Source organism: Schistocerca cancellata, chromosome 4 (assembly GCF_023864275.1).
Source record: "Schistocerca cancellata isolate TAMUIC-IGC-003103 chromosome 4, iqSchCanc2.1, whole genome shotgun sequence".
Taxonomy (NCBI): Eukaryota; Metazoa; Arthropoda; class Insecta; order Orthoptera; family Acrididae; genus Schistocerca; species Schistocerca cancellata.
In genome coordinates this window covers 216198317-216224282 of record NC_064629.1, presented here as the reverse complement: position 1 = coordinate 216224282, position 25966 = coordinate 216198317, and the positions used below count along the sequence as shown (strand labels likewise).

Sequence of the window (25966 nt, the reverse complement as noted above, 5' to 3'; positions counted from 1 at the left end):
AATAGAGTAATGGCAGGCGTCGATGCGTGGTTGTTTTTTTTTCTGGAGTCGAGGTGTGCTTCCTTAAAACAATTCTGGGGAATGTCTTGAAGACTTGATTAAGAGATATTGCTCCCCTGAGATTTGTGACACAACAACGTAGACACAAGACGTGAGGTCACAGACCCAGAGTCCACTCACAAGACGCTTTCTAAAACCCCACAAATACTAATCGAAATTACGAAATTTTAGCTGTACGACCCAACAGCTTCGTTTGCATATTAGTCAAAATAACAGACGCATGCGATGGATCGACTTGGTTCAAATGGCTCTGAGCACTATGGGACTTAACATCTTAGGTCATCAGTCCCCTAGAACTTAGAACTACTTAAACCTAACTAACCTAAGGACATCACACACATCCACGCCCGAGGAAGGATTCGAACCTGGGACTGTAGCAGTCCCGCGGTTTCGGACTGCAGTGCCTAGAACCGCACGGCCACTTCGGCCGGCGATGGATCGACTTGCTGACAAGCTGCCTTAATAAAGAGGACGTGCTGAAAGGCACAGTATCCTTTCTAATTTTTTATGTGAAAGGTCGTAATGCCTTTTAAATAAAACAAACGTTATTAACATTCTTCATCTTTATTCTTCGTGTCTACGTACTTCTTCCTCAACATAGTCACCCTGGCGATGAACACGTTTCTCCCAACGAGAGACCAGTTTGTTGCTATCGTCACTGTAGAAGGTTTGACTTAATTGACAGATCCTGCCTTCCAGCGGCAGAGGGCTGCAAGTATGTAGACACGAACAATAAAGATGTGAAATGTTAATAAGGTTTGTTTTATTTAAAAAAGTTTTAAGAGGTCGCTCATAAAAAAAATTCGGATGCACTACTTTTCAGCACGCCCGCGGAACGTATTCCAGTCCTTCTCCCTTCCTCTAACACCCTCCTTATTGATTCATCGCAACGTCTTGACACTTTCAGAAAGATGCATATTCACCTTTACTCAGTTGCTGAAAGATGTCTATAATTACACGGCTCAATGACGGAAATGCAACTGTTAAGCATAACGCATACGACTTATGAGAAAAACGAAAAGAAATCAAACAAAGCCTTGGATATTAGAAAGTCAACAGACGGACACAGAATAAAAAACATCTCAGGCAACAATCAGTGCAAGTACTTGACTGGTGAGAGATGCCCTTGGCCCATTCCAACTGCAGTAGCTAATTGCTGCCTGTGTAGTACAAATTGAAGTATGCGTTTCGAATGATGTTTTTTTCTTTGTTAACAGGCTGCTGCACTGGCGCCTCTCAGTACGGGAGCTCAGATTCCAGACACGAGTAAGTAGAAATATATTCTCGTAATCAGTACCTCATCATCATTCCGTCAAGCCATTAGCCCACTGAAATCGACAATCTTCAATACAGTGATTGAAAGTACTCTTTTAGTCTATGAGTCATTATGTATATCTATATTCACTGCTTGTGAGGAGATGCCACCGAAAATGTAAGCGTTTCTTTAAAAAATCTTTACAATCATAGTAAGGCTGCATGTGCAAAGAAAAAGAGCTGTATTTTAATAGAAAAATATATAAAAGGCCCAGGTTTAGTACCATAAATATTGATTTTTTTAATTTGTTTGTTGCCTTTTTGTAAAAACTGGTAATTGAAATTCTGCACGTGCAATCAACTTGAAAATTTTATTTTAGGGTCCTAAGAGAGTTGTAAGATCACTGAACTACGGTGATTAAATATTTAAAATTTTATTATTTAAAAAGTTTTTAACGTCGCACAATCAAAATTAAGTATTATTTGCTAACATGCAGTCCTATAAATCAAAATTTAGTTATAGGATATTATATCTTTTATTTCCAATGAGAAAGCCAGATGTTTTGAACAGCTCCTGAACATTTCATAGCATTAGCTCACGTGCTTTTTGATGAAATGCTTCTGATAATCCAAAAAATGTAAAACCGCGAAAGTGCTACTCAAAGATTTAGTTGATATATTTCAACATGTAACAGAGTTATCTGTATTTTAAATTCCTCCATACTGATATTCCTCATCCTCCAGGTTTCTCTTCTCCTCCCTTGTAATCTGTCTGCCCTCTATTTGTAGATCAGGAAGTGCTGTGCCTGCTTTTTGATCCCGCTCTGATCGATGGTGTAAAATGTTTTTGTAGCAAAAAACAGCTCTCTTCAGCACCTCAGTTCTGCCAGTATTTGTCGCAGTGAAATATGAAACTGCATCGTAGACACCTATTTTTAGTGTGTTAGATGCATAGAATATACTTTTTGAGTATCTAATCCAGATTAAATTGCCAGGATTTCACTCGCACCCTGTGTATTCCCATGAAGACACTTGCTCAGTAAATCAGTGTGTGCAATATACAGGTATATATAAAGCTGAATATGGTCATAACTGCATTCACAACAGGTTCTGGTAGTGAGTGATTATGTGAATATGGTTCAAATGGCTCTCAGCACTATGGGACTTAATATCTGTGGTCATCAGTCCCCTAGAACTTAGAACTACTTAAACCTAACTAACCTAAGGACATCACACACATCCATGCCCGAGGCAGGATTCGAACCTGCGACCGTAGCAGTCGCGCGGTTCCGGACTGAAGCGCCTAGAACCGCTTGGCCACCGCGGCCGGCAATATGGTTCATTTCTTATGTTGTGCTCACGGCATTCGTCTTTCGGGCATAGATTATGCGTTGTTACTTGGCCGATGGATAGTTTTTGAGAGTAAATTACACACTCAGCACGCCCATTTCCTTTAAACTGTTTGCATTATTTCTACCAGCTGTCCCATAAAATAACTGAAGAGAAATAGTTTAAGAGTAAGCCAGTCTTTTCCTCCTAGTGCTTTTCCATTCTCAAGTGATTAGTCTTTCTTCTAGTTTAGCAAGTGACGGAGCCTACCACCAAGCCTCTTTTGGATGTGGCCAACGTATTCAAACCTTTCTGTTGGAGTAATGAACGGCTTATTATTTCATTAATAGCGAGAATGTCAGCATTTATTACAATACTGTGTCCTTCGGCCATGTTGCTGCTGCATCAACAGAGACACTATCGCCATTAATTATGTAATCACACCTGGCGGGGATAAAATGACAACACAAAATAATAATGGTCTTCGTAAACTTAGTTTCACGAATGTGCGAGCAACTGGTGTGTGACTGTGAGACGTATGGAGGTTTGGACCGACACTGGGTGCGTGCTCGATAGTTGAAGTGTTTAAGGCGACCGCTCCTGATAAGTGAGAAATCTGGGTTCGAGTCCCGGTCCGGCACAACTTTCAGTTGTCACAAGTAGTTGACGCCAATATGTATTCACCATAAATGAATCCAATTCACGTTTATTATCTATTACAACTTTGAAAGAAGAAGAGTTCCCATCACCATTTCCCAAACGTCTGAAAATGCGGGCGTGGCTGTGAGTGCAGAGTTAAATATTTTAATATTTTAAATGCATTTCTAATGCTGCTATTAGGATAAAACTTATAAGTGACATAGATTAAACTCTGTAAAATAACAAAAAATATTTTTGAAAAATCGATTTTTCGAACACAGACCCGTGACATCTCCCCTTAGAGCGCGAAACAGAAGTATTATCATGAGCTGCTCGAGCCGGAAAAGCACTTACGTGGGTAATATGACAGCAGCTCGTGTTATATTTTTATAATCGCAGATGCCACTTCTTAGTTTCGTATTTTCGTAGATACTTTTTTGACAATGAGGATGCATATTTTAAATGCAGTAATTTTGGAATTCTGTTTGAATTCTGGTCATGAGTACATTATTAAAAGCCGTTTACAAGAGGAATGATCCGTCTCCGTAGATGAGTGGTCGGCGTGTCTGATTGCGTCATGGAGAACCAGTGTTCCATTTACATTACAAATGGCTCTGAGCACTATGGGACTTAACTTCTGAGGTCATCAGTCCCCTAGAACTTACAACTACTTAAACGTAACTAACCTAAGGACATCACACACATCCATGCCCGAGGCAGGATTCGAACTTGCGACCGTAGCGGTCGCGCGTTTCCAGACTGTAGCGCCTAGAACCGCTCGGCCACTCCGGCCGGCTTTGCATCATTTTCTCTTGGTGGGAGTACCTGAACGTTGTGCACTTAGCCGAGTAACGATAGCTGGGGAGCTACTTGAAAAAGAAGTAGCGCCTCTGGTTTGGAACGACACCAACGATCGGATTAGCGCTGTGCTAACCAAGCGTCTCTCCATACTGACGTCCAAATGATGGGCAGGCAAATGGATGACACACTGATCCTGGGTCCTTCGTGCACTTTAACAGATGGGGGAGGGCAGTTTCCTTCTGTGCCTTTGCTTTCAAATCCATTGAACATTTTCGCGAAACACTCACTTGCTGATTAACAAATCATACGGGTAATTTAAGGTTTAAACTTAGTCTTTTTTCACACTGATGATAGTTTCGTCACAGCTCGAAACCTGTGGTTATGGGGAAGCTATCAGATGCAGTTAAAAAATGTTTGTTGGATGAAATATTTGCCTCTTCCCTCTCTTTCCTACTGCCAGTCTTTCCTTTCACAACGAAAAGTTACACGCTATACTTCTAAGAACTTGGATGAGCTGGTGGAGTGTTGGAGTCTGCGCTATTTATAACTTGTACCTTAAATGCAACTCTTACGTGTAGATGACTGTGCATGTAAATTGTAGTGCTGTTGACAACAAAATGGAAGGGTGGAATTCCGTATCGGAACTCCTTTCAAATAGCAAAAAAATGGTTCAAATGGCTCTGAGCACTATGGGACTCAACTGCTGTGGTCATAAGTCCCCTAGAACTTAGAACTACTTAAACCTAACTAACCTAAGGACAGCACACAACACCCAGCCATCACGAGGCAGAGAAAATCCCTGACGCCGCCGGGAATCGAACCCGGGAACCCGAGCGTGGGAAGCGAGAACGCTACCGCACGACCACGAGATGCGGGCTTTCAAATAGCACCAAGGGGCTGCCGATCTTGGCTGCTTTCAACTGTAGGATCTCCATTAACAATGTCGCACGCCCCTGTTATGTGGGTGCACCACGGAGAAGGAAGGAAGGAAGGACAGAAGGCAGGAAGATCAGAGTTTAACGTCCACTCGACAACTACGTCATTAGAGACGGAGCGCAAGCGCGGATTAGGGAAGGATGGGAAAAGAAATCTGCCATGCTCTTTCAAAGAAACTATCCCAAAATTTGCCTTAAGCGATTTAGGGAAATCATAAAAAGCCTAAATCTGCAAAGCCGGACGGAGGTATGAACCGTTGTACACTCGAATGAGAGTCCACTGTGCTAACAACTGCGCCATCTCGCTCGGCACACTGAGAAGTAGTTCGTGATTTAACCAGAGACATGATCGCACAGTCTGGCAGTCAGAAAATATACGTCGATACCTCTTCGTTCCCTTGCATGAAATGTTGGCGCATTTCTAAGAAATCCGTAAGTTTTCTAGGATATATCCACTGTTTCTGTCAGCAAAGCGACTGACTGTCAAAGAAAATCCATAGATGTAAATGGTGCAGTCGTACAAGCTGCGACATGAATCACTGATGATACCTCACCTTCTATGTTAGGGTTCTCATCACATTGGAAAATACAGTGCTTACGAATGGTCCCATGCAGTCTCTCGAGCCGCACGCTTTCACGCATTTCTGAGTGCGTAGCTCGCATTTGTATTATAGTTCTTAATGGACATTATGATTTCTATGAACTCTTTGACAGCCAGTATCCAGTAATTTGAAACTTGGACTGGAATCCGTGTCTGTTTAGATAGCACGTTGTACTTACTAATCCGTGTCTGTGTAGATAGCACGCTGTTCTTATTAATAAGAATTCGAAGTTTTATTAGTGCACCATCTCAAATACAGAAGTCTAGAAAAATTATTGGTGACGAACTATAGCCTTGTGAAGAAGTGCAATATCTCATCTGAGCAGATACAAATTCTAGTTCACGTTTAGAATAACCAAGACACAGTCATCAACGAGGCCGTGAAAAATATTAGAGTTGTTTAAAACTTTGATAGAGATGCGGCCTCGTCGTTCAGCCGTGCATGGACGTGGAGGGTTGCTACCGAGAGACTACAGGAGAGTCAGTCAGAGCAGGCTCTTACTCAGGGAATCTGCATAGGTAAGCAGAACTAAAGGCTATCAGTTCAACAAAATACCTGGGAATCATAATTACAAACAACTTAAATTGGAACGATCGCATGGATAATGTTGAGGGGAAGGCAAACAAAAGACTACATTTTATCGGCAGAACGCTTAGAAGATGTAACACGACTACTAAACAGACTGCGTACATTACACGTGTCAATCCTCTGCTAGAGTACTGTTTTACAGTAGTTCAAAGGAGGGTAGCTCGTTTTGTATTGTCGCGAAATAGGGGAGAGAGTGCCATGGATTTGATACGCGAGTTGGGGTGGGAATCATTAAAGAAAATCATAACAATTATGTTATTTGAGATTTGTGTGTGAACATCGCACTGTTGGAAAGAGCAAACTCTCGAGTTTTACATGAGTCTCGCTAGGTATCAGCAGTGTGCGCCCAATTCAGTTCTAGTAAAAATTATGTCGGAACAACAGAAAGACCGCATCTCGTGGTCGTGCGGTAGCGTTCTCGCTTCCCACGCCCAGGTTCCCGGGTTCGATTCCCGGCGGGGTCAGGGATTTTCTCTGCCTCGTGATGGCTGGGTGTTGTGTGCTGTCCTTAGGTTAGTTAGGTTTAAGTAGTTCTAAGTTCTAGGGGACTGATGACCATAGATGTTAAGTCCCATAGTGCTCAGAACCATTTGAACCATTTTTGAACAACAGAAAGTGCTTAGTGTTCTTCGTTTTTCAGCGTCACTTTCGTGCTAGGTATGGTGTGGATCCTGCTACACCACAGAGCATTAGACGATGGCATGAACAATTCCGAGAAACAGGTTGTTTGTGTAAAGGCAAATAATATTTTTGGGTAAATCTTCAAGTCAAACAAAAGTTTTCAGATTCCAAAAGCGTGTAATACGTATTATTTGTGGAGTAAATTCACGGATGTCCTGTAGAAACCTCTTCAAAGAACTGGGTATACTAACTACTGCCTCTCAGTATATTTACTCCTTAATGACATTTGTCGTAAATAATATATCTCTTTTTCCAACAAACAACTCAGTTCACACATACAATACCATGAACAAAAATGATCTACACAAGGACTTAAAAGCACTTACTTTAGTTCAAAAAGAGGTCCACTACTCAGGAACACTCATCTTCAATAATTTGCCAGCAAACATAAAAAATTTAGTTACAAATAAAGATCAGTTTAAAAGGAGCCTGAAAGACTTACTAGTGGCCAACTCCTACTCCACTGACGAAATTTTTAATACAAACAAATGATGTATTGTATTTATTCATACTATTAGTATTGTTATTTCAGCTTAAAAAAATTGACATGTTCCACATCCACGAGGATCTCCTCAGCACGGATCTATGGAACGAAAAACTAATCTAATCTGGGTGAAGCCGTGGGTGTTACGACGACACGATAAAAGCATTTAACAAAACTTCTTACGTGAACTTACAGTGGAAGACGTCAAGTGGTACATCAATTACTTAAGAATGGACGAGCATACATTCCTGTATGTGCTCAGTGAAGTGTATCCTCATATCACAAAGCACAATATTCACTTAAGAACTGCTACATCTTCAGAAGACAGGCTCACTGTAACACTCCGATTCCTTGCTACAGGAGAGGGTTATGTTATGTTAGGTTACGTTAGGTCAGGTCAAGTCTCGTCTCCAATCTTCTTATTTTAATTTTGTATTCAGCGTGCCTCACGTTGTAAAGCGCCTCATCAGCTTCATACATATCTATTAATTTTGTAGTTGTCGGCACACACCAATTGTATTTACCGGCAATGTTTATAAAAACACTACAGACGACAGAACGCTGCATCGATGCTAGCGCTCCATGTGGTAACATGTCACATTGCAGTGAACAGAAGACAAGCGATTTCTTTGATCAAATCTACAGTAATATTGGACAACATTTGACAACGTTCCTATTACACCATCAAATATCTTTGACAAAGAAATTTGATAGTGTAATACCGGCCTAAGGCGTTTCTGCAGTTGTGGGATGTGCTCCTCCCAACTGAATTTATTATCAAGTTGTAATCCAAGGACTTTTAAGACTGTCAACAACGTATGTATGGTTCCATTTTTCCCCCACTTCTTTTCCGCATGTGCACACAATGCAATTGGGGTACGTGCAACTGCTGCGGTTAATAACAAGTTGTTGTCAGCCATCTTGAACTTTGACGAAGAATTTGATGACAGTGTAATACCCCTTCTATTGCTACGTCAAAGATCTTTGTCAAATATATTTGACGGAATATTTGATCACATCTTTGATCAAATCTTTGACAAAGATATTTGATAGTGTAATACCGGCCTAAGGTCCAGCGCCGAGCCCCACCCCACTACACGCGACATATGGTCGCTTCGTCACCTAGCGTGGGGGCCGGCCGCGGTGGTCTAGCGGTTCTAGGCACTCAGCCCGGAACCGCGGGACTGCTACGGTCGCAGGTTCGAATCCTGCCTCGGGCATGGATATGTGTGATGTCCTTAAGTTAGTTAGGTTTAAGTAGTTCTAATTTGTAGGGGACTGATGACCACAGATGTTAAGTCCCATAGTGCTCAGAGCCATTTGAACCTAGCGTGGGAAATGCTCTCCGACTCATGGCCGGCTACGGACTACAGCACTTCCTAACTATCGTGAATACATCAATAAGAGACAATAATTTATTAAAACTGGTAAAAATGTCTTTCTCACGTAAGAGGCACCTTACACTACGGAGGGGGTACGGGAGACTATACACCATAACATACATTTGATGACAACAATGACGCTCCGGGTGACGTCATCGTTGGCGCCGCTGTAGTGTTTAGTTGCAATGTGTACTGCTACATCATTTGCACCCATAGATCAGTCCTTTTTTTGACAGTCTGTTGTTTCCCTGACGAAGACAGTGGAGGATACTGTCGATAGTTTGCGATTTTATACAAACTCTACTTCAGCGAGAACATTTACAGAACAAACCCGTAACGAAAGTCTTTGCGGTTATCCCCTCTCCGCGTCAGCCAACTACTGGTCTTTGAATCAGCTACCTCTGTATCACGCACCGGCGTGTGTTAGTGATATCGGCCACGTTGCATCTCACTCTTGCACTGTAATCGAGGGAGAGCTGGAAGGTATTAGAAAGGCAAGGGAGGGCGGCATTGGCGTCGTCTACGACGGGCGGCAACTGAGAGCGAAGTGCGGTCGCCGCTGCGCGCCTGTCCCCGTTTGTGCTCAGGGAAGAGAAATGGAAAGTGCCCAGCCGAGCTGCCGCTCGCTTTCTTTCCCGTTTACTTTCCCAGAAGCCAATCACTACGCTGTGGCTTTACCTAGCTTTGGCGCCCAAACCCTGTCACTGTGATTCCCCACATGTCTAAAAATTCTCTATACTGCTATATACAGGGTGTTACAAACTTTCAGGAAACATTCCTCACACACAAAGAAAGAAAATATGTTATGTGGACATGTGTCCGGAAACGCTTACTTTCCATGTTAGAGCTCATTTTATTACTTCTCTTCAAATCACATTAATCATGGAATGGAAACACACAGCAACAGAACGTACCAGCGTGACTTCAAACACTTTGTTACAGGAAATGTTCAAATGTCCTACGTTAGCGAGGATACATGCACCCATCCCTGATGCGCTGATGCAGCCCTGGAGAATGGCGTATTGTATCACAGCCGTCCACAATACGAGCACGAAGAGTTTCTACATTTGGTACCGGGGGTTGCGTAGATAAGAGCTTTCAAATGCCCCCATAAATGAAAGTCAAGAGAGTTGAGGTCAGGAGAGCGTGGAGGCCATGGAATTGGTCCGCCTCTACCAATCCATCGGTCACCGAATCTGTTGTTGAGAAGCGTACGAACACTTCGACTGAAATGTGCAGGAGCTCCATCGTGCATGAACCACATGTTGTGCCGTACTTGTAAAGGCACATGTTCTAGCAGCACAGGTAGAGTATCCCGTATGAAATCACGATAACGTGCTCCATTGAGCGTAGGTGGAAGAACATGGGGCCCAATCAAGACATCACCAACAATGCCTGCCCAAACGTTCACAGAAAATCTGTGTTGATGACGTGATTGCACAATTGCGTGCGGATTCTCGTCAGCCCACACATGTTGATTGTGAAAATTTACAATTTGATCACGTTGGAATGAAGCCTCATCCGTAAAGAGAACATTCGCACTGAAATGAGGATTGACACATTGTTGGGTGAACCATTCGCAGAAGTGTACCCGTGGAGGCCAATCAGCTGCTGATAGTGCCTGCACACGCTGTACATGGTACGGAAACAACTGGTTCTCCCGTAGCACTCTCCATACAGTGACGTGGTCAACGTTACCTTGTACAGCAGCAACTTCTCTGACGCTGACATTAGGGTTATCGTCAACTGCACGAAAAATTGCCTCGTCCACTGCAGGTGTCCTCGTCGTTCTAGGTCTTCCCCAGTCGCGAGTCATAGGCTGGAATGTTCCGTGTTCCCTAAGACGCCGATCAATTGCTTCCAACGTCTTCCTGTCGGGACACCTTCGTTCTGGAAATCTGTCTCGATACAAACGTACCGCGCCACAGCTATTGCTCCGTGCTAATCCATACATCAAGTGGGCATCTGCCAACTCCGCATTTGTAAACATTGCACTGACTGCAAAACCACGTTCGTGATGAACACTAACCTGTTGATGCTACGTACTGATGTGCTTGATGCTAGTACTGTAGAACAATGAGTCGCATGTCAACACAAGCACCGAAGTCAACATTACCTTCCTTCAATTGGGCCAACTGGCGGTGAATCGAGGAAGTACAGTACATACTGACGAAACTAAAATGAGCTGTAACATGGAAATTAAGCGTTTCCGGACACATGTCCACATAGCATCTTTTCTTTATTTGTGTGTGAGGAATGTTTCCTTAAAGTTTGGTCGTACCTTTTTGTAACACACTGTATAGTCACAATATAACGGAAAAGAAGTTAAAAAATATGCCCATCTTCTACTGTACAACAGCACTTAATGTGCAAATCCTACGTTTTACGTGACACGCGAGTTCATTTATTCCAACACTTGACAGAAAAAGGACCGTAAACAAATAGAAACATAGAAATATGTCTCCAACATAGAGTGTAGTCTCCAGGTACATCCGGTAGTAAAAACTGCAGCCTTTCTTTTATAGATTCTGTACTCAGGGAGAAATTGCAAAGCTGCTGCTTTGCAGGAAAGTATTAGAAATAAATTAAGGGTCAGGTCACTGTTGTCTATTCCGAGGGGTAACCGAGGGCTAGTTGTGATCACCACCAATCCCTGTACGCATTTCCACATGGTGAACATAAATAGAAGCTCACATGTTCTCTTTATGAGTCCAGTCGAAAATATAGTCCAGAGCTTTGAATTTCATACGAACTCGGTTTAACCGATGACATTTAGAAATTCTTGAGGTAAGAGAACCACTCGAGTAATTTTTTTTCTCCCTGCTAAAGCTGTTGAGATGATTATGAATTTCATTATTTTTTTTAATAAACGTGTCTAGCAAATGCCAACTTGAGCAAGACATTATTGACATTAATGACACCATCAACAAAACTGAATTTTTCATATCTCTCAGTCTACATTGTCCTGGGCGAAAGAGATTTGTAGTTTTTACAAAAGGTTTCGTTATTCCATACTAATACTGACACATGCTTATATGGGATGCGAAGCACACCTTATGTCGTGAATGGGTCGTGTTGGTCTCCAGATAACGTTAGACTCAAACTCCATTGACTGTCACATCCTTTGAAAAAGCCGCAGAGAGTTTCCGCACTTTCCGCAAATTTCCGTAACACATTGGTAAAACGTCTCTGTAGCTAGATTGCTAGGTGAATAAACTAACTCTTCGAACTGTCGCAAACTATAAAAATCGAAAGGATGGAGCTAGAGGGAATGTGCACTTCATGGACCACGTCCTCCCTTTACTATACAGGATGTTTTACTATTATAGGTAAAACGAGGGGCGAGAAGGGGACGATGAAAGAAGCAAATAATTCTAAGAAACATAGGTCCAGAAACCAGCGGTTCCCCGGTACTACGTATTACAACTGAGTACACAAAGACGTTATAACAGAGTGCCTGAGGATTCAAACTTCAGGTATGTACCTGATGACAAACATTACAACAAGTCTTCCACATGGCCACCGTACATCTGAAGCCAGGCTTCAGCAAGTGTCCCCAACGACGTCCGTACACGTCTAGAAATCCCAGGCGTGTTTTGAATACGCTGACAACCATCCACAATGCGTACCCGGAGATCATCGACACTATCAACAGGTCTGAAATACATTAAGGTTTTTAGTTATCCTCACTCACACAAAAAAAAAATCCAACGGGTTCAAGTCGGGGAATCCGGGCTGCCACGGAATTTGTGAGCCACAAGCGAAACACCTACCGAAGATTCGTGCTACGTATTCCTGAACAGCCACATGAAAGTGTGCTGGTACACCATCACGCATGTACCACATACGCGATCTTTCACCATAAGGATAATCATAGTCACGCGTAAACCATGCAACGTATACGTAGCCTTAGATAGTAACTGTTCATACGTTCTGTATGGGACACGAATGGTCTCCGGACCTATGTTTATTAAGATTATTTGCTTGTTTCATAGTTCTCTACTCGCTCCTTTCGTTGTACCTATATATAGTAGAACACCCCGGATACCCGTCACTGTACAAATCAGCCGTTTTGATCTTCTCAAGAAATGTGAGTAAAGTAAACTGGAATCACATCTTGTACGAAACACATGATCCTTCACATAGCCGGCGATCATTACATAGAAAGCTTGCAACGGTACATCAATAGATTGGCTTTTGTTAATAACTTCATGTAAAATATTCTTCCAATAATAAATAAAACGAGAAGCCAGATATATATTCACATGACGTTTTTCCTGGTTTTGTATGAGGAATCCATTCCCAAAATATTGTCAATGAATTTCTAATATACTCTGTAGATAGCGTGACCTGTGCGGTGACTATTCCGTGTAGTCAATGCTACAGGGAAAGCTAAATGACTATTTTCTTTTACAGTGACTTCGTAAATTGCGTGCTTGCTTGAACAGGGTGCAGGTGACCATTACGTAAAACATTAACAGAAGGATAGGCGAATTCCACTTGCGAGACGGTAAAATCTCGGTTTACAGAAATCTACTAATGGCAGCTAACGGCTACGTCAGTTGACCTCTAGTGTCAGCCAGTGGTTACATAACCGAAGGTACACAAAGCGAATTGAAAACCAAAACAAAATATGTTTATTCAGCAACATTTCATGGGATAAGTCCTTGACTACTAGAAATAGTATTTTACCAGTTGCAACTACAGAGGTTAATTCTAGAAGATACTGTTTTCTTTCTAAATGTTTGTTATGTAGCCAGCTTTTAAGCCACAGCAAGCTTGTCATCAGATTAAGTCATGCAGATTACACTGGAAATCACGATGATCATCGAAAACATCCACTTGATTGAATCTGCTACTTTTCTGCTGTCACCTCTGCTACTAGAACAAGAGCGAAGCACGTGGATAAGAGCTGTTATCAAAATGTACTTGCCGTAGCAAGAAAGAGAACAGGAACAAGTTTTCTTCAAGCATACCTTCGAGTTACATCGCAGACACGATTTTCCGAAAGTTATAAACTGACACTATAGCGCTGCTCATATCTTGACGTATGTGCATGGCCCGCTTCATCTACATCTACATGCATACACCGCAAGCCACTGCACTGTGCATGGCGGAGAATACCACGCACCTCTACTGGTCATTTCCACTATATTCGACACAATCGTCTTGAGAGAATCGGCAGCTGTTTTAGATGATTAAGATAGTTCTCATTTATTGCCTCATCTCAGTTGCACTGAGTTGCAACTGAGACGGAACAATAAATGAGCATTATCTTAACTAGTCATTTCCTTTCCTTTTCAACTAGCAAATATATCAAGGGAAAAACGACTGTCTTTAAGCACCCGTACGAGCCGTGATTTCTCTCATCTTACCTTCGTAGTCCTTACGCGAAATATACGTTGGCGGTAGTAGAATCGTGCAGTCGACTTCAAGTGCCGGTTCTCTAAATTTCCGCAATAGTGTCTCGCGAAAAGAGCGTCATTTTCTTTACAGGGATTCCCATTTGAGTCTGTGCTGAATATGAACCATTATACGTATTGCAAAAAAACTTAATGTTCCCTTGCCCCTGCTCCCTTACCGGTGTAACTTTAATGTAGCTCACTCTCATAGACACTGTCACCAAAATCATGCACAGTTTTCTCCTTGTCAGGTCTGTGGGTCTGAATCTTGGATACTCGTCATCTGATTTCTTTGCGCTGAAATCTCACGGAGCGCTGCAGCATGTTGTTTCAATGGTTCAAATGGCTCTGAGCACTATGGGACTCAACTGCTGAGGTCATTAGTCCCCTAGAACTTAGAACTAGTTAAACCTAACTAACCTAAGGATATCACAAACAGCCATGCCCAAGGCAGGATTCGAACCTGCGCATGTTGTTTCACGTAAACATTATTACTGCGAGGAATGCTTCGTGAGTGCAGTTCGTAAAATATGACATTTTCGTTCGACATAATAGCGTTGTTACCGGAAGGTCTATGCGTCAAAAAATGGATCAAATAGGTCTGAGCACTATGGGACTTCACATCTGAGGTCATCAGTCCCCTAGAACTTATAACTACTTAAACCTAACTAACCTGAGGACATCACACACATCCATGTCCGAGGCAGGATTCGACCCTGCGGCCGTAGCAGTCGCGCGGTTTCGGATTGAAGCGGCCAGAACAGCTTGGCCACCGCGGCCGGCTCTGTGCGTCACCTTTAGGCGTTACGAGAGGCCAATACATATTTGCTGTAACGTTAAAGCTGGTAATTGAGGTGGCTGTGTGTCCTATGGTATGGGCACCGATATTAGATTCGGCGAATCGAGGAAATCGTCGGAAATTTGTGGTAAGTTCTTATGGGAGCAAACTGCTGAGGTCATCGGTCCCTAAGCTTACAGCCGGCCGAGGTGGCCGAGCGGTTCTAGGCGCTACAGTCTGGAACCGCGCGACCGCTACGGTCGCAGGTTCGAATCCTGCCTCGGGCATGGATGTGTGTGATGTCCTTAGGTTAATTAGGTTTAAGTAGTTCTAAGTTCAAGGGGACTGATGACCTCAGAAGTTAAGTCCCATAGTGCTCAGAGCCATTTGAAACCTAAGCTTACACACTACTTAACCTAACTTAAACTAACGACAACACACTCACCCATGCCCGAGGGAGGACTCAAACCTCCGACGGGGGCGGGGGGGGGGGGGGGGGGTGGAAGAAACCGTGCGAACCGTGATAAGACGCCTCGGACCGCGCGGCTACCCCGCGCGGTGTCGTCGGAAAAAGCGAAATCCCAAGAACCAACTCTGAAGTTAAGTAGTTATGTATTTTCTGTCTTTGAACATAAGCGACTGTACGAGAACTACGTACGTGGCACAGAGGGACTGCAGAAGGTTTTCGTCCTACGGGAGATGTAGTGTTACAAGTGCCTACGGGAGGTGTACTGTTACAAGTGCTCACTGCGGAAAGTCGAGACGAGAAAATGCAAAAAGTCCTACATCACTGGTCAGAAATCGGTAGTCCAGCTTCGGCGCACCTGTGACTGACGCCGAGAGAACTGTATGTTCATAACAATTTGGTGTTTTATAGGCTGAGATCTCTCTTCTCCACCTTCCTGTGAGGTGAGACAGGCGGTCAGTCCGATGTGACGGTTTTCCGAGAGCATCGTGGAACTATTCCAGAGCATTGTCGTCTACCTTCGTGTGTCGGCACGAGGAAGGAGGAGGAGGAGGTTAGTGTTTAACGTCCCGTCGATAACGAGATCATTAGGGACGGAGCACAAGCTCGAATTAGGGAAGGATGGAGAAGGAAGTCTGTCGTGCCCTTTCAAAGGACCCACCCCGGCATTTGCCTGAAACGATTTTAGGAAAATCACGGAAAACCTAAATCAGGATGGCCGGAGACGGATTTGAACCGACGTCCTCCCGAATGCGAGCCCATTGCGCTACCTACTGCGCCACCTCGCTCGGTGCCGCGAGGAAGGGTTACTTGCCTTTTTTTTAGTACAAATAATATTAACAATTGGTGCCAGTACGGCGTTTGGTGGGGGCGGGGCTACACTGTTGTTACTCCTCCTTTGATGGAGTGGAGACCCTCTACTTGAACGCCTTTGCTCAGCACTCCCAAGCCGTTTTGGATTACGAGTTCGCCCGAATGGAAGTCAGCAACCACGAGCTTACAGGAGGTGTCACTGGAAACCTCCACGTGACCAACAAAGACCCACTGTGGTCGAGCGAATCAGATGGGTAGTTCTGCTGACTGAACTATACTCGGTAGGACCCACAGAAAAAGCGTTTGCGTTCCTACTGTTTGTTCATCTGTATCGCTTCGCGCTTCTGGTTTCGACTCTCGGCTTCTCCGATATTAACACTGGCGACTGTTGATGCAGGTCACGACAACTCACGTAATAAATATAAATAACAGAGGTAGATTTGAGAAATTGTGACGACACTTGTAATGGTCTTTGGGAGTCCTTCTACTTAAAACGCCACTAACGTGACTGTCAAGGAGTTTCTAAGCACATAGCTGTTTATTCGACGACGTTTACAGTGTGTGGATATTACGAAAAGCAGCTTGTGTATCTTCTACAAGAAGATACACAACTTCATACTTCTAAAATCAGGCTGTCTCAAGAATTCAGATCTACCGACCGCACAAAATGATGCGAATTCATGTTAACGAATCAGAAAGTAGACAGTGAATTCATCAAGAGTATCATCTTTAGTGATATAGTCTTTTAACCGGTTTCGTGAAAAAGTAATTTTAGATTATTTGATTATAATATTTTGAAGATAACACCAGGAACTCAGTAATAGTGAACAGAGAGTTTTGCCGCTGTGTGTTATGCAGTCTCGTCCGAATAGTGGTTGCATCAAGCAGAGGGTGAAACCCGACACGTAGCGAGAACACTGGGCTTGTTAAGAGACAAGTTCTCCGATTTGTGAGTTTTCGTAACAACAAAGCGAATTAGTGGAGAGCAATCTGCGATTTGACACTTTTTTTCTAAGAGAGTTTCTGAAGTTTCATGCGAACAGTAATAAATCATAAGCAATTCCTTATCTTAAAACCGAGTTTCAACACATACATTCTGAAATACAATTGCCATCATACGGTGAAGCCATGGAAAATCACGTTGCAACACTGAGAGTGTACCAACAGTCACGGAGGCCATTTGAAAAGTATTAGATTTCGTATGTAGTCGGAGGGAATTTATTTTTCAATTTGAATAATTTGATATAAATTTTGCAATTTTAGACAATACATTGAGCTGTGATAGCTCTTTTCTTCAAATATGGAGCGTAAATATTGTGGCGGCGTCCTCAAGGCCTCAGGGTCACGCAGACTTAAGAAGCTTGTGTTAACTGCGGAAGGAAACAGAGAGGGATGGTAGAGTACGAGACTCGTGTAAGCCCTATTAGAAAGTGGAAAGTATTTTTACATAATTTCGACAGCCTTCGCGGCCGTTATTATGCAAATAGTATTTGCAGGCGTGTAGTACCGCGTGTTTTTGTTGAAAACGCCTCTAACGTTTCTTTGCCGTTGCCCATTTATGTACAACTTCCAGCTACTGCTGTCCATAGACGGTGCTCCGACTTAGACATTTGTCGTAGCGTGATACAAGGTTTTAATATTCTCGTCATATATGGCCGCCGTCTGTGCTTTCAGCCAATTTTCTACGCTGGTCTGCAACTCATTGTCAGTGCCAAAACGTTGTCTTCATAGCCAGCGGTTCATGCAAATAAAGATGAAAATCAGAGTGAGCAAAGTCCGGACTGTATGGTGAATGACGAAATACTTCCCATCGAAAACGCTACAGGAGCGTCTTTGTTGCAGATGTGCGGCCAGCCATTGTCATGAAGAAGGGCAATGCCAGTTGACAACATTCCTCTTCACTCGTTCTTAATTGCGCTTCGTATACGCTGAAGGGTCACACTACGAATCCCACCAACAAAACTTATTTTCGGTCCCAGAACACAGTAGCCCTAAAGTTTCTAATGGAGAAAGTTCACTTCCACATCTTTGGTTTACTCGGGGAATGAGAATGCATCCAGTGTTAGGATTGCTTTTTTGTTTTTTTCATTTTCGAAATGAACCTATGTCTCATCCCATGCTACAATTTTGTTCAAAAAAATCTCCTCCATCATGGTAGCTGGAGAAACGTTAAGGCTGCGCCCATTCGCTGCGTTTTGTGACGGTCGCACAGCATCTTTGTGACGGTCGCATAGCATCTTGGGAACCCATCTCACACAGAGTTTACGGCACTGAAATCTCTCACTCACAATAGTAAAGAGGGCTTGAAATTTCGTGAAACGAATAAATCAACACAGATATTGTGAACCGACGATTTTCTCGAATAGCCTGATACACTCCCTGACATCATCGGATGACACTCACTTCCTCCTCTGACTGCCTGCATCATGAACGTCTGTATGTCATGTGCCATTGACGCACTTCGTTGTCACCCATGACAGTTCCACCACACACATTACTCGTTCGCCAACGAATTTCGGATGCATTGCCCCCTCAGCATGAAGAAATCGAATGTCAGCATGCACTTCATAGTTGGCAGGAGACACTATTACCGAGCAAGGTGACGCAGTGGTTAGCACACTGGACTCGCATAGGGAGGACGACGGTTCAAACCCGAGACCGGCCATCCTGATTTAGGTTTTTCGTGATTTCCCTAAATCGCTTTGGTTCCTTTGAAAGGGCACGGCCGACTTCCTTCCCCATCCTCCCCTAATCTGATGGGACTGATGACTTCGCTGTTTGGTCTCCTCCCCCGAATCAACCAACCAATCCCTAGTTTCAACAGTGAGACTCTACTATCCCACTCATGTTTACGTGCTCACTACGCGTTCAGAACTGACAAGTCCGGTATGACGCGATCAACGGGCATACTAGAGACGCTGCCCAACATCTCTGCGCGGAACTTCATAGAATTTCCACAGTGTTTTTAATTTCGCGGCCGATTTTACCTAGAAAACAGAAAATAGCACTCATGTGTTTACGGTATCAAAGATTGTCAGTTTACTTCTCACGGAAAATCTGTTAAAATCTCAAGTTTTCGACGAAATCCTCCATCGTCTTCATCAGGAACGACTGACTATCCCCAAAAGCGGCCAACTTCTTTATGGAGCATTTTGAGGAGCTTTTTAAGGAACGCGAATTAAATTTTGCTCCATTTCGCCAACCTTCTTTTTATCGTTATGTTGACGGCACATTTATGGTATGGTCAAATGACGTCGGAGTTTTGGGCATCGATCACATGAGCTACATCCAGTTCACTTTCGAGACAGGGGGAAGGAAAGCTGCCATTTTTAGAAGTTTCGGTTGGACGAAAATCGGATGGACAGCTCCACCACGCTGTATACTGCAAGCTGACGCAGACTGATTTATATCTCAGTGAGCAGAGTTTCCACAACCCAGTCTAGAAGAGAGCTGTTTCTAATACACAACTATTTCTGACAAGAACCACCCGGATTCCGCGATCAATCAGTTGAAATACGTGTTGCGAAAGAATGGCTATGAAGTTCGAGATATAATGTTAGCGCTCTCCAAGAAACGAAAACGTGAAAATGATGAAGACTCAAATAACGATCTAGCCGTTTGCTTCATATTTTCTGTGGTGCTACATCTAGTAAACTAGGTAGAGTCCTGGTAAGGAGAAGCATAAGACCTTGATTTCGATCACCTAAGAAGATAAAGGAGATGCTATTGCTGATTAAGGACAGTGTCAGACTGCCTGCAATTTATTAGATTCCTTGTGTGTGCGGGAGCAACTACATCGGCCAGTCTAGGCGTACTATGACTGCTATGTAGAACATCAAAGGCATATTAAAATCGAGAACTTAAAGAAGGTAGATTGGGTTTAACGCCCCGTCGACATCGAGCTCATTAGAGACAGAGCACAAGCAAATGGTTCAAATGGCTCTGAGCACTATGGGACTTAACATCTATGGTCATCAGTCCCCTAGAACTTAGAACTACTTAAACCTAAGTAACCTAAGGACATCACACACATCCATGCCCGAGGCAGGATTCGAACCTGCGACCGTAGCAGTCGCGCGGCTCCGGACTGAACGCCTAGAACCGCTAGACCACCGCGGCCGGCCCAGAGCACAAGCGCGGATTGTGTCAAGGATGGGGCATGCAATCGGCCGTGCCCATTCACAGGAATCATCCCGGTATTTGCCTGGAGAGATTTAGGGGAATCATGGAAAACATAAATGTGGATGGCCGGACGCGTGTTTGAGCCGTCGTCCTTCCGAATGCGAGTCCAATGTGTTAAGTACTGCGCCACCTCATCCGGTGTCGCACCGGCATCTACAGTTGTTGAGCGCAGTTTCACAAGTAAACACAGAATAACGTTTAATGGAATTAAAATCTTGTTAAACGCATCGACGCACTGGGATTCTGTTATTGAAGACGCAGTAAAAATTAGAATGTTGTGAGAACAGCGTCAACCGGGAAAGGGCTGTAATCTCTGTGGTGTCTGGAAGTGAGCTCTCCAAGCTAAGAAGACAGAAAAATGCAGTGACATGTTTACGTTGGTGCAAGAGCACAGGCGTCACCAGTGCAGACATGGACACAATCTCTGGTAGAATCGCGTTATGATAACGTACGCCTATGCGTAAGTCGTCTATGGACCATAAATGGCCAGCACAACATCATCCATGACACTCAGTTGTTTCTGAAGATGATGGAGGATTTCGTCGAAAGGTCGAAATTTTATCCTATTTGACAGGGCAAGTAAACCGAGAATGTTCTACTCAAGGATGTCATCGCGAGGAATTTGAATCTCAAACTTTTTTTTTTAATATCTTATGGGACTTAACTGCTAAGGTCATCAGTCGCTAAGCTTACACACTACTTAACCTAAGGACAAACACACACACCCATGGCCGAGGGCGGACTCGAACCTCCGCCGGGACCAGCCGCACAGTCCATGACTGCAGCGCCCGAGACCGCGCGGCTAATCCCGCGCGGCCTCAAACATTTATGTGTTGTTCAATACTGCAGGCAACATACAGCTCTATTTATATTCACAAGTATGCGAAACCCCGACAAAGTACTTGGCTTGCCCCACACTGAGAGGTTTCGTGGTGGTTATAGAACTAGACTGGTACTCGGAAGAAGTGGTATTCAAATCACCGCCCAGCCACCCATTAGCTGTTACTATCTACGCGGCACGGCTTCGCACAGGTAACACTGTCTACGGCAGGACGACTTGTCTGGCATAACGGTAACAAATTATATACCCAAACCTTCCTCCTGAATCAGTCTATCTATTGGTAAAAATTACTACAGTAGATCCTGGGATTACCCTTTACATACAGACAGAAAAACTCAGTGGGAGACTTGAATCTGTAACATCTGCGCGGGTGAAACCGCCCGGAAAACGCTAGTATGTAGATAATAATAGCGATAATAAAACATATTTCACTCATCACTTTGACACATTACTTTTTTCTTATTTTTTCTCGAAAACCTTACTGCCAAAGCTATGCAGTGTATAATTCTAACACCTTGTCTTCTTTCTGAGCTTAACATCTCACACATTATAGAGGGATACTGACTCAGTTTTTCAGACTAGCAAATGAGAAGTATCGATGCAACAAAATGGAAACCAGACTTCATCATTATGGTACTGAAATCAGCTGACAGTGTATGTACTGTTACATTATGAAAAAAATGAGTGTATCGTGTAATGTGAGCGGTGTCTGGAAGTGAAAAATGGATAACAATATAGCACTATCCTTTTACCTTATTAAACACCGGCGTAACACCATTTCAAACAGATTAATGCTGTATTCTGGAGGATGTAGGCTGCAATCTTCATCCGTCCATCCTGGTTTAGGTTTTTTGTGGTGTCCCTAAATTGCTTCAGGAAAATGCCGGGATGGCTCCTGTTATATGGCCACGACTGATTACGTGTCCCATCCGTGTCAAACTACTCTTCCAAGTCCTTTGCTATCTCTGACAGAATTGCAATGTCATCAAAAAACCTCAGAGTCTTCTTTTTCCCTCCTTGAACGTAAATTGTTACTCTAAATTTTTCTTTGATTTCCTATAAAACCCAAAAATCAACACAAACAAAGTTTTATGCTGTGATCGCAATTAGAGTCCTGCATGACCGAGTAAGCGAGCACAAAATACGAGGTGGGGCGAGCACACCCTAACTAGATAGGCTACCCGCACTAGTCCTGGTGACCGAGCATAGAAGCCGTGACCGAATACGTAGCACATAACTTCAAACACGTTACACGTGTTATTATCCGTGAGACACTGCAGCCAGTACGGGCTTCTCATTTGTGGTGTCTCTCTCTCTGTAATCAAGCAGCGCGAGGAAGCCAGTGTAGTAAGACGTAAGATTGAAACCAATGTTTACACATTAAAGAAACGGGAAGGTCTAAAAAGCCAAGTATGGAGTACATTTCTGTTGGTTGTAGATGAAAACAGTGGGTCTGCTGGGTACGTATCGTGCATAAACTGCTCCACTTTATTGTTTTTCAGTCGGGAACCACTCATTTAAAGAAACACAGTTGCAGGAAACCTCACAAAGATCGTTTCTTTGGCCGTCCTTCCGTGATCTTAATATGCTTGAAATAAGTGAAAAGCAAGAAATTCTTAGCAATGTGCGACAATGTGTGCTACGTACGCAGGTACAACATGCAATCATTAACATAATCGTTTTTGCATAGGTAGTGGAAAGTGTATTATAGAGAAACGGGAATGTTGTGACTCTTATAATATTTCATTAACGTAAAACATCTCGTTTTTATGGGAACGGGGGTCGGGTTGTTTAGGGGAGAGACCAAAAAGCGAGGTCTTCGGTCTCTTACGGGAACGTTTCGACGATTTCCATATCAGTTCTGTATTACTTGTCTCTTTTGTTTATTATCATAGATCCTTCAAGTACTGTGTCATCACCACCCAGAAAGAGAGATCGTTTCAAGGAATGGAGGAACAGCAAATCATCCGCAGCAGATGAAGTAGATCTGTACATTTTAATGCACTCCGGAGATGATGATATCTTAAAGTGGTGGAGCAGACATGAAACAGATCTGCCAGATTTGGCTGCAGATGCAAGACGTATTTTATGTATCCCAGCAACACGCGCACCTAGTGAAAGATGCTTTAGTAAAGCCGACATGTTACTAACAAATTGCCGCAGCCAATTAAATCCTGAACGCGTTAGTGATTTACTGCTGATCAACAATAACTATAATTTTGTTTTGTTGCAAACATTTGAAAAGTATGACAAGTTACTTACGTCTGTACATGTTTAATGTTCTTTGTATGCTTTCTGAGGTGTTGGCGTAAGTGCCAACACCGTGTTGCTTGAGGAGGCCGAAATGCACGCTGTTAAAGCTCACGCAAACTGTCGTGAGGTCTGGAACAGGTCAGAGAAATAAGACTAGCAAAACAGGAGGTAACTGGTAGAATACTTAACTTTATTCCATAATTGGAGAACATAGGTCTGACGGTACAGGCTTTATAAGATAACCAGCAAAAGATAAATGGCGCCTTGCTAGGTCGTAGCAATTGACGTAGCTGAAGGCTATGCTAACTATCGTCTCGGCAAATGAGAGCGTATTTGTCAATGTAGCATCGCTAGCAAAGTCTGCTGTGCAACTGGGGCGAGTGCTAGTACGTCTCACTAGACCTGCCGTGTGGCGGCGCTCGGTCTGCCATCACTGACAGTGGCGACACGCGGGTCCGTCGTATACTAGCGGACCGCGGCCGATTTAAAAGCTACCACCTAGCAAGTGTGGTGTCTGCCGGTGACACCACACTTTCTTTATGAAAATGGTTGTCTTCTAGATTACAGGGAAAGCACTTATTTAATGTTTCCTAAAAAAGAAAGGGAAAATATATCTTTTGTTTGGAAATGAGACTCGTCTTCTATCTGCGATTGTATTGAAATATCATTTTACTTTCCTGATGCTGTCTCACGTACCCGTTCTTGGAAATGTTACTTTTGTATTAAGAGAGAGAGAGAGAGAGAGAGAGAGAGAGAGAGAGAGAGAGGCGTTGGATTTGTAGAGTAAAGTACAGTGCAGCGAGCCGGGGCTAGGCGAGGTCAGACGTCAGCGGTGACCGGTCATGCTCGGTTATCCGCGTGTCCGGAATCCGGACAACAGACATGGCGCGAGTACGTGACCGAGCCGAGTCGTGTGGGGCCTGACACGAGCTGCTCGGTCCCCCCGTCAACAGGCAAGCCGTGACCGGTCAAACACTGCGCGTTGCAGCACTCTAATCGCAATCTCCGTGTTGATATACAGCAGCGAGAAATGGACAACAAACAGATCAAACGACTGGATATTCGAAGACGCCAAAATCCAATTTTAACAGTTTTTATACATTCTTGTATAAAAAAAGAAGGAATGACATACAGAAGGAACTGAACATATTCAATCTAAGTGATAGAATACACCGCAATAAACTAAAGTCGGAAGCATATATTGAACGAATTGACAATGACAGAATCTCAGAGATATTTTTGGAGTGTAAGACAACGGAATGTAGCAAGACCGCTCATCAGATGGAAGGACAGATTCCCTCGAAGAAGACACCGACCTGCATCGATGAATATTATCAGTCCAGTCGAACGGCTGACTGGCTTCTTTAGAAGGCCTCTGCTAATAACTCGTCAACGCGTAAAATCTTCTTATCACTCCAGCTGCCGACGGAAATAAAAAAGGAAGGCAATACTTGGTCACGTCGAATTCGAGGTCTTTAGAAGCGAAGCAGTAGCTCAATTCGCCAAGCTTGGGAGAAGAAATGTAAATCAGTATAACAACTCCGTTCGTACAGAGAAGTTGTCGACGAGGTATTATTTCTTTAAAAAAGTTCGTGTTTGTTCACATGCTTCTCAAGATCAGCCCCAGTAAACATTCCACGGGGCCGGCCGTTGTGACCGAGCGGTTCTAGGTGCTTCAGTCCGGAACCGCGCGACTGCTACGGCCGCAGGTTCGAATCCTGCCTCGGGCTCGGATGTGTGTGATGTCCTTAGGTTAGTTAGGTTTTTTACATTCCACGGACGTAATTGAAATTCGTTAAAACATACTGAGAGTAGATTCGCGTAAGTGTAATAACGATAAATTGACTGAAGCAGGCTTGTATTTTTCTCGCCAATATGAATTTTTCGCTCCTCTGGAATCACGGTAAGAAAGAACTACAATCCGTAGCATAACTGCTCCAAATGGTTCAAATGGCTCCAAGCACTATGGGACTTAACATCTGAGGTCATCAGTCCCTTAGACTTACACTACTGGCCATTAAAATTGCTACACCAAGAAGAAATGCAGATGATAAACGGGTATTCATTGGACAAATATATTATACTAGAACTGACATGTGATTACATTTTCACTCAGTTTGGGTGCATAGATCCTGAGAAATCAGTACCCAGAACAACCACCTCTGGCCGTAATAACGGCCTTGACACGCCTGGGCATTGAGTCAAACAGAGCTTGGATGGCGTGTACAGGTACAGCTGCCCGTGCAGCTTCAACACGATACCACAGTTCATCAAGAGTAGTGACTGGCGTATTGTGACGAGCCACTTGACAGCCACCATTGACCAGACGTTTTCAGTTGGTGAGAGATCTGGAGAATGTGCTGGCCAGGGCAGCAGTCGAACATTTTCTGTACCCAGAAAGGCCCTTACAGGACCTGCAACATGCAGTCGTGCATTATCCTGCTGAAATATAAGGTTTCGCAGGGATCGAATGAAG

General features: G+C 43.5%; 1 protein-coding gene across 3 annotated transcripts in view; it reads left to right on the top strand.

Moving 5' to 3' along the window:
• Positions 1-25966, top strand: part of LOC126183323 (cuticlin-4) — a 243927-nt gene that overhangs the window by 181138 nt on the left and 36823 nt on the right. For all 3 annotated transcript variants that reach the window (XM_049925184.1, XM_049925183.1, XM_049925185.1), the window contains exon 3: positions 1278-1326. In XM_049925184.1, the coding sequence (XP_049781141.1) occupies positions 1278-1326 (49 nt within the window). The remainder of the gene's footprint in view (positions 1-1277; positions 1327-25966) is intronic.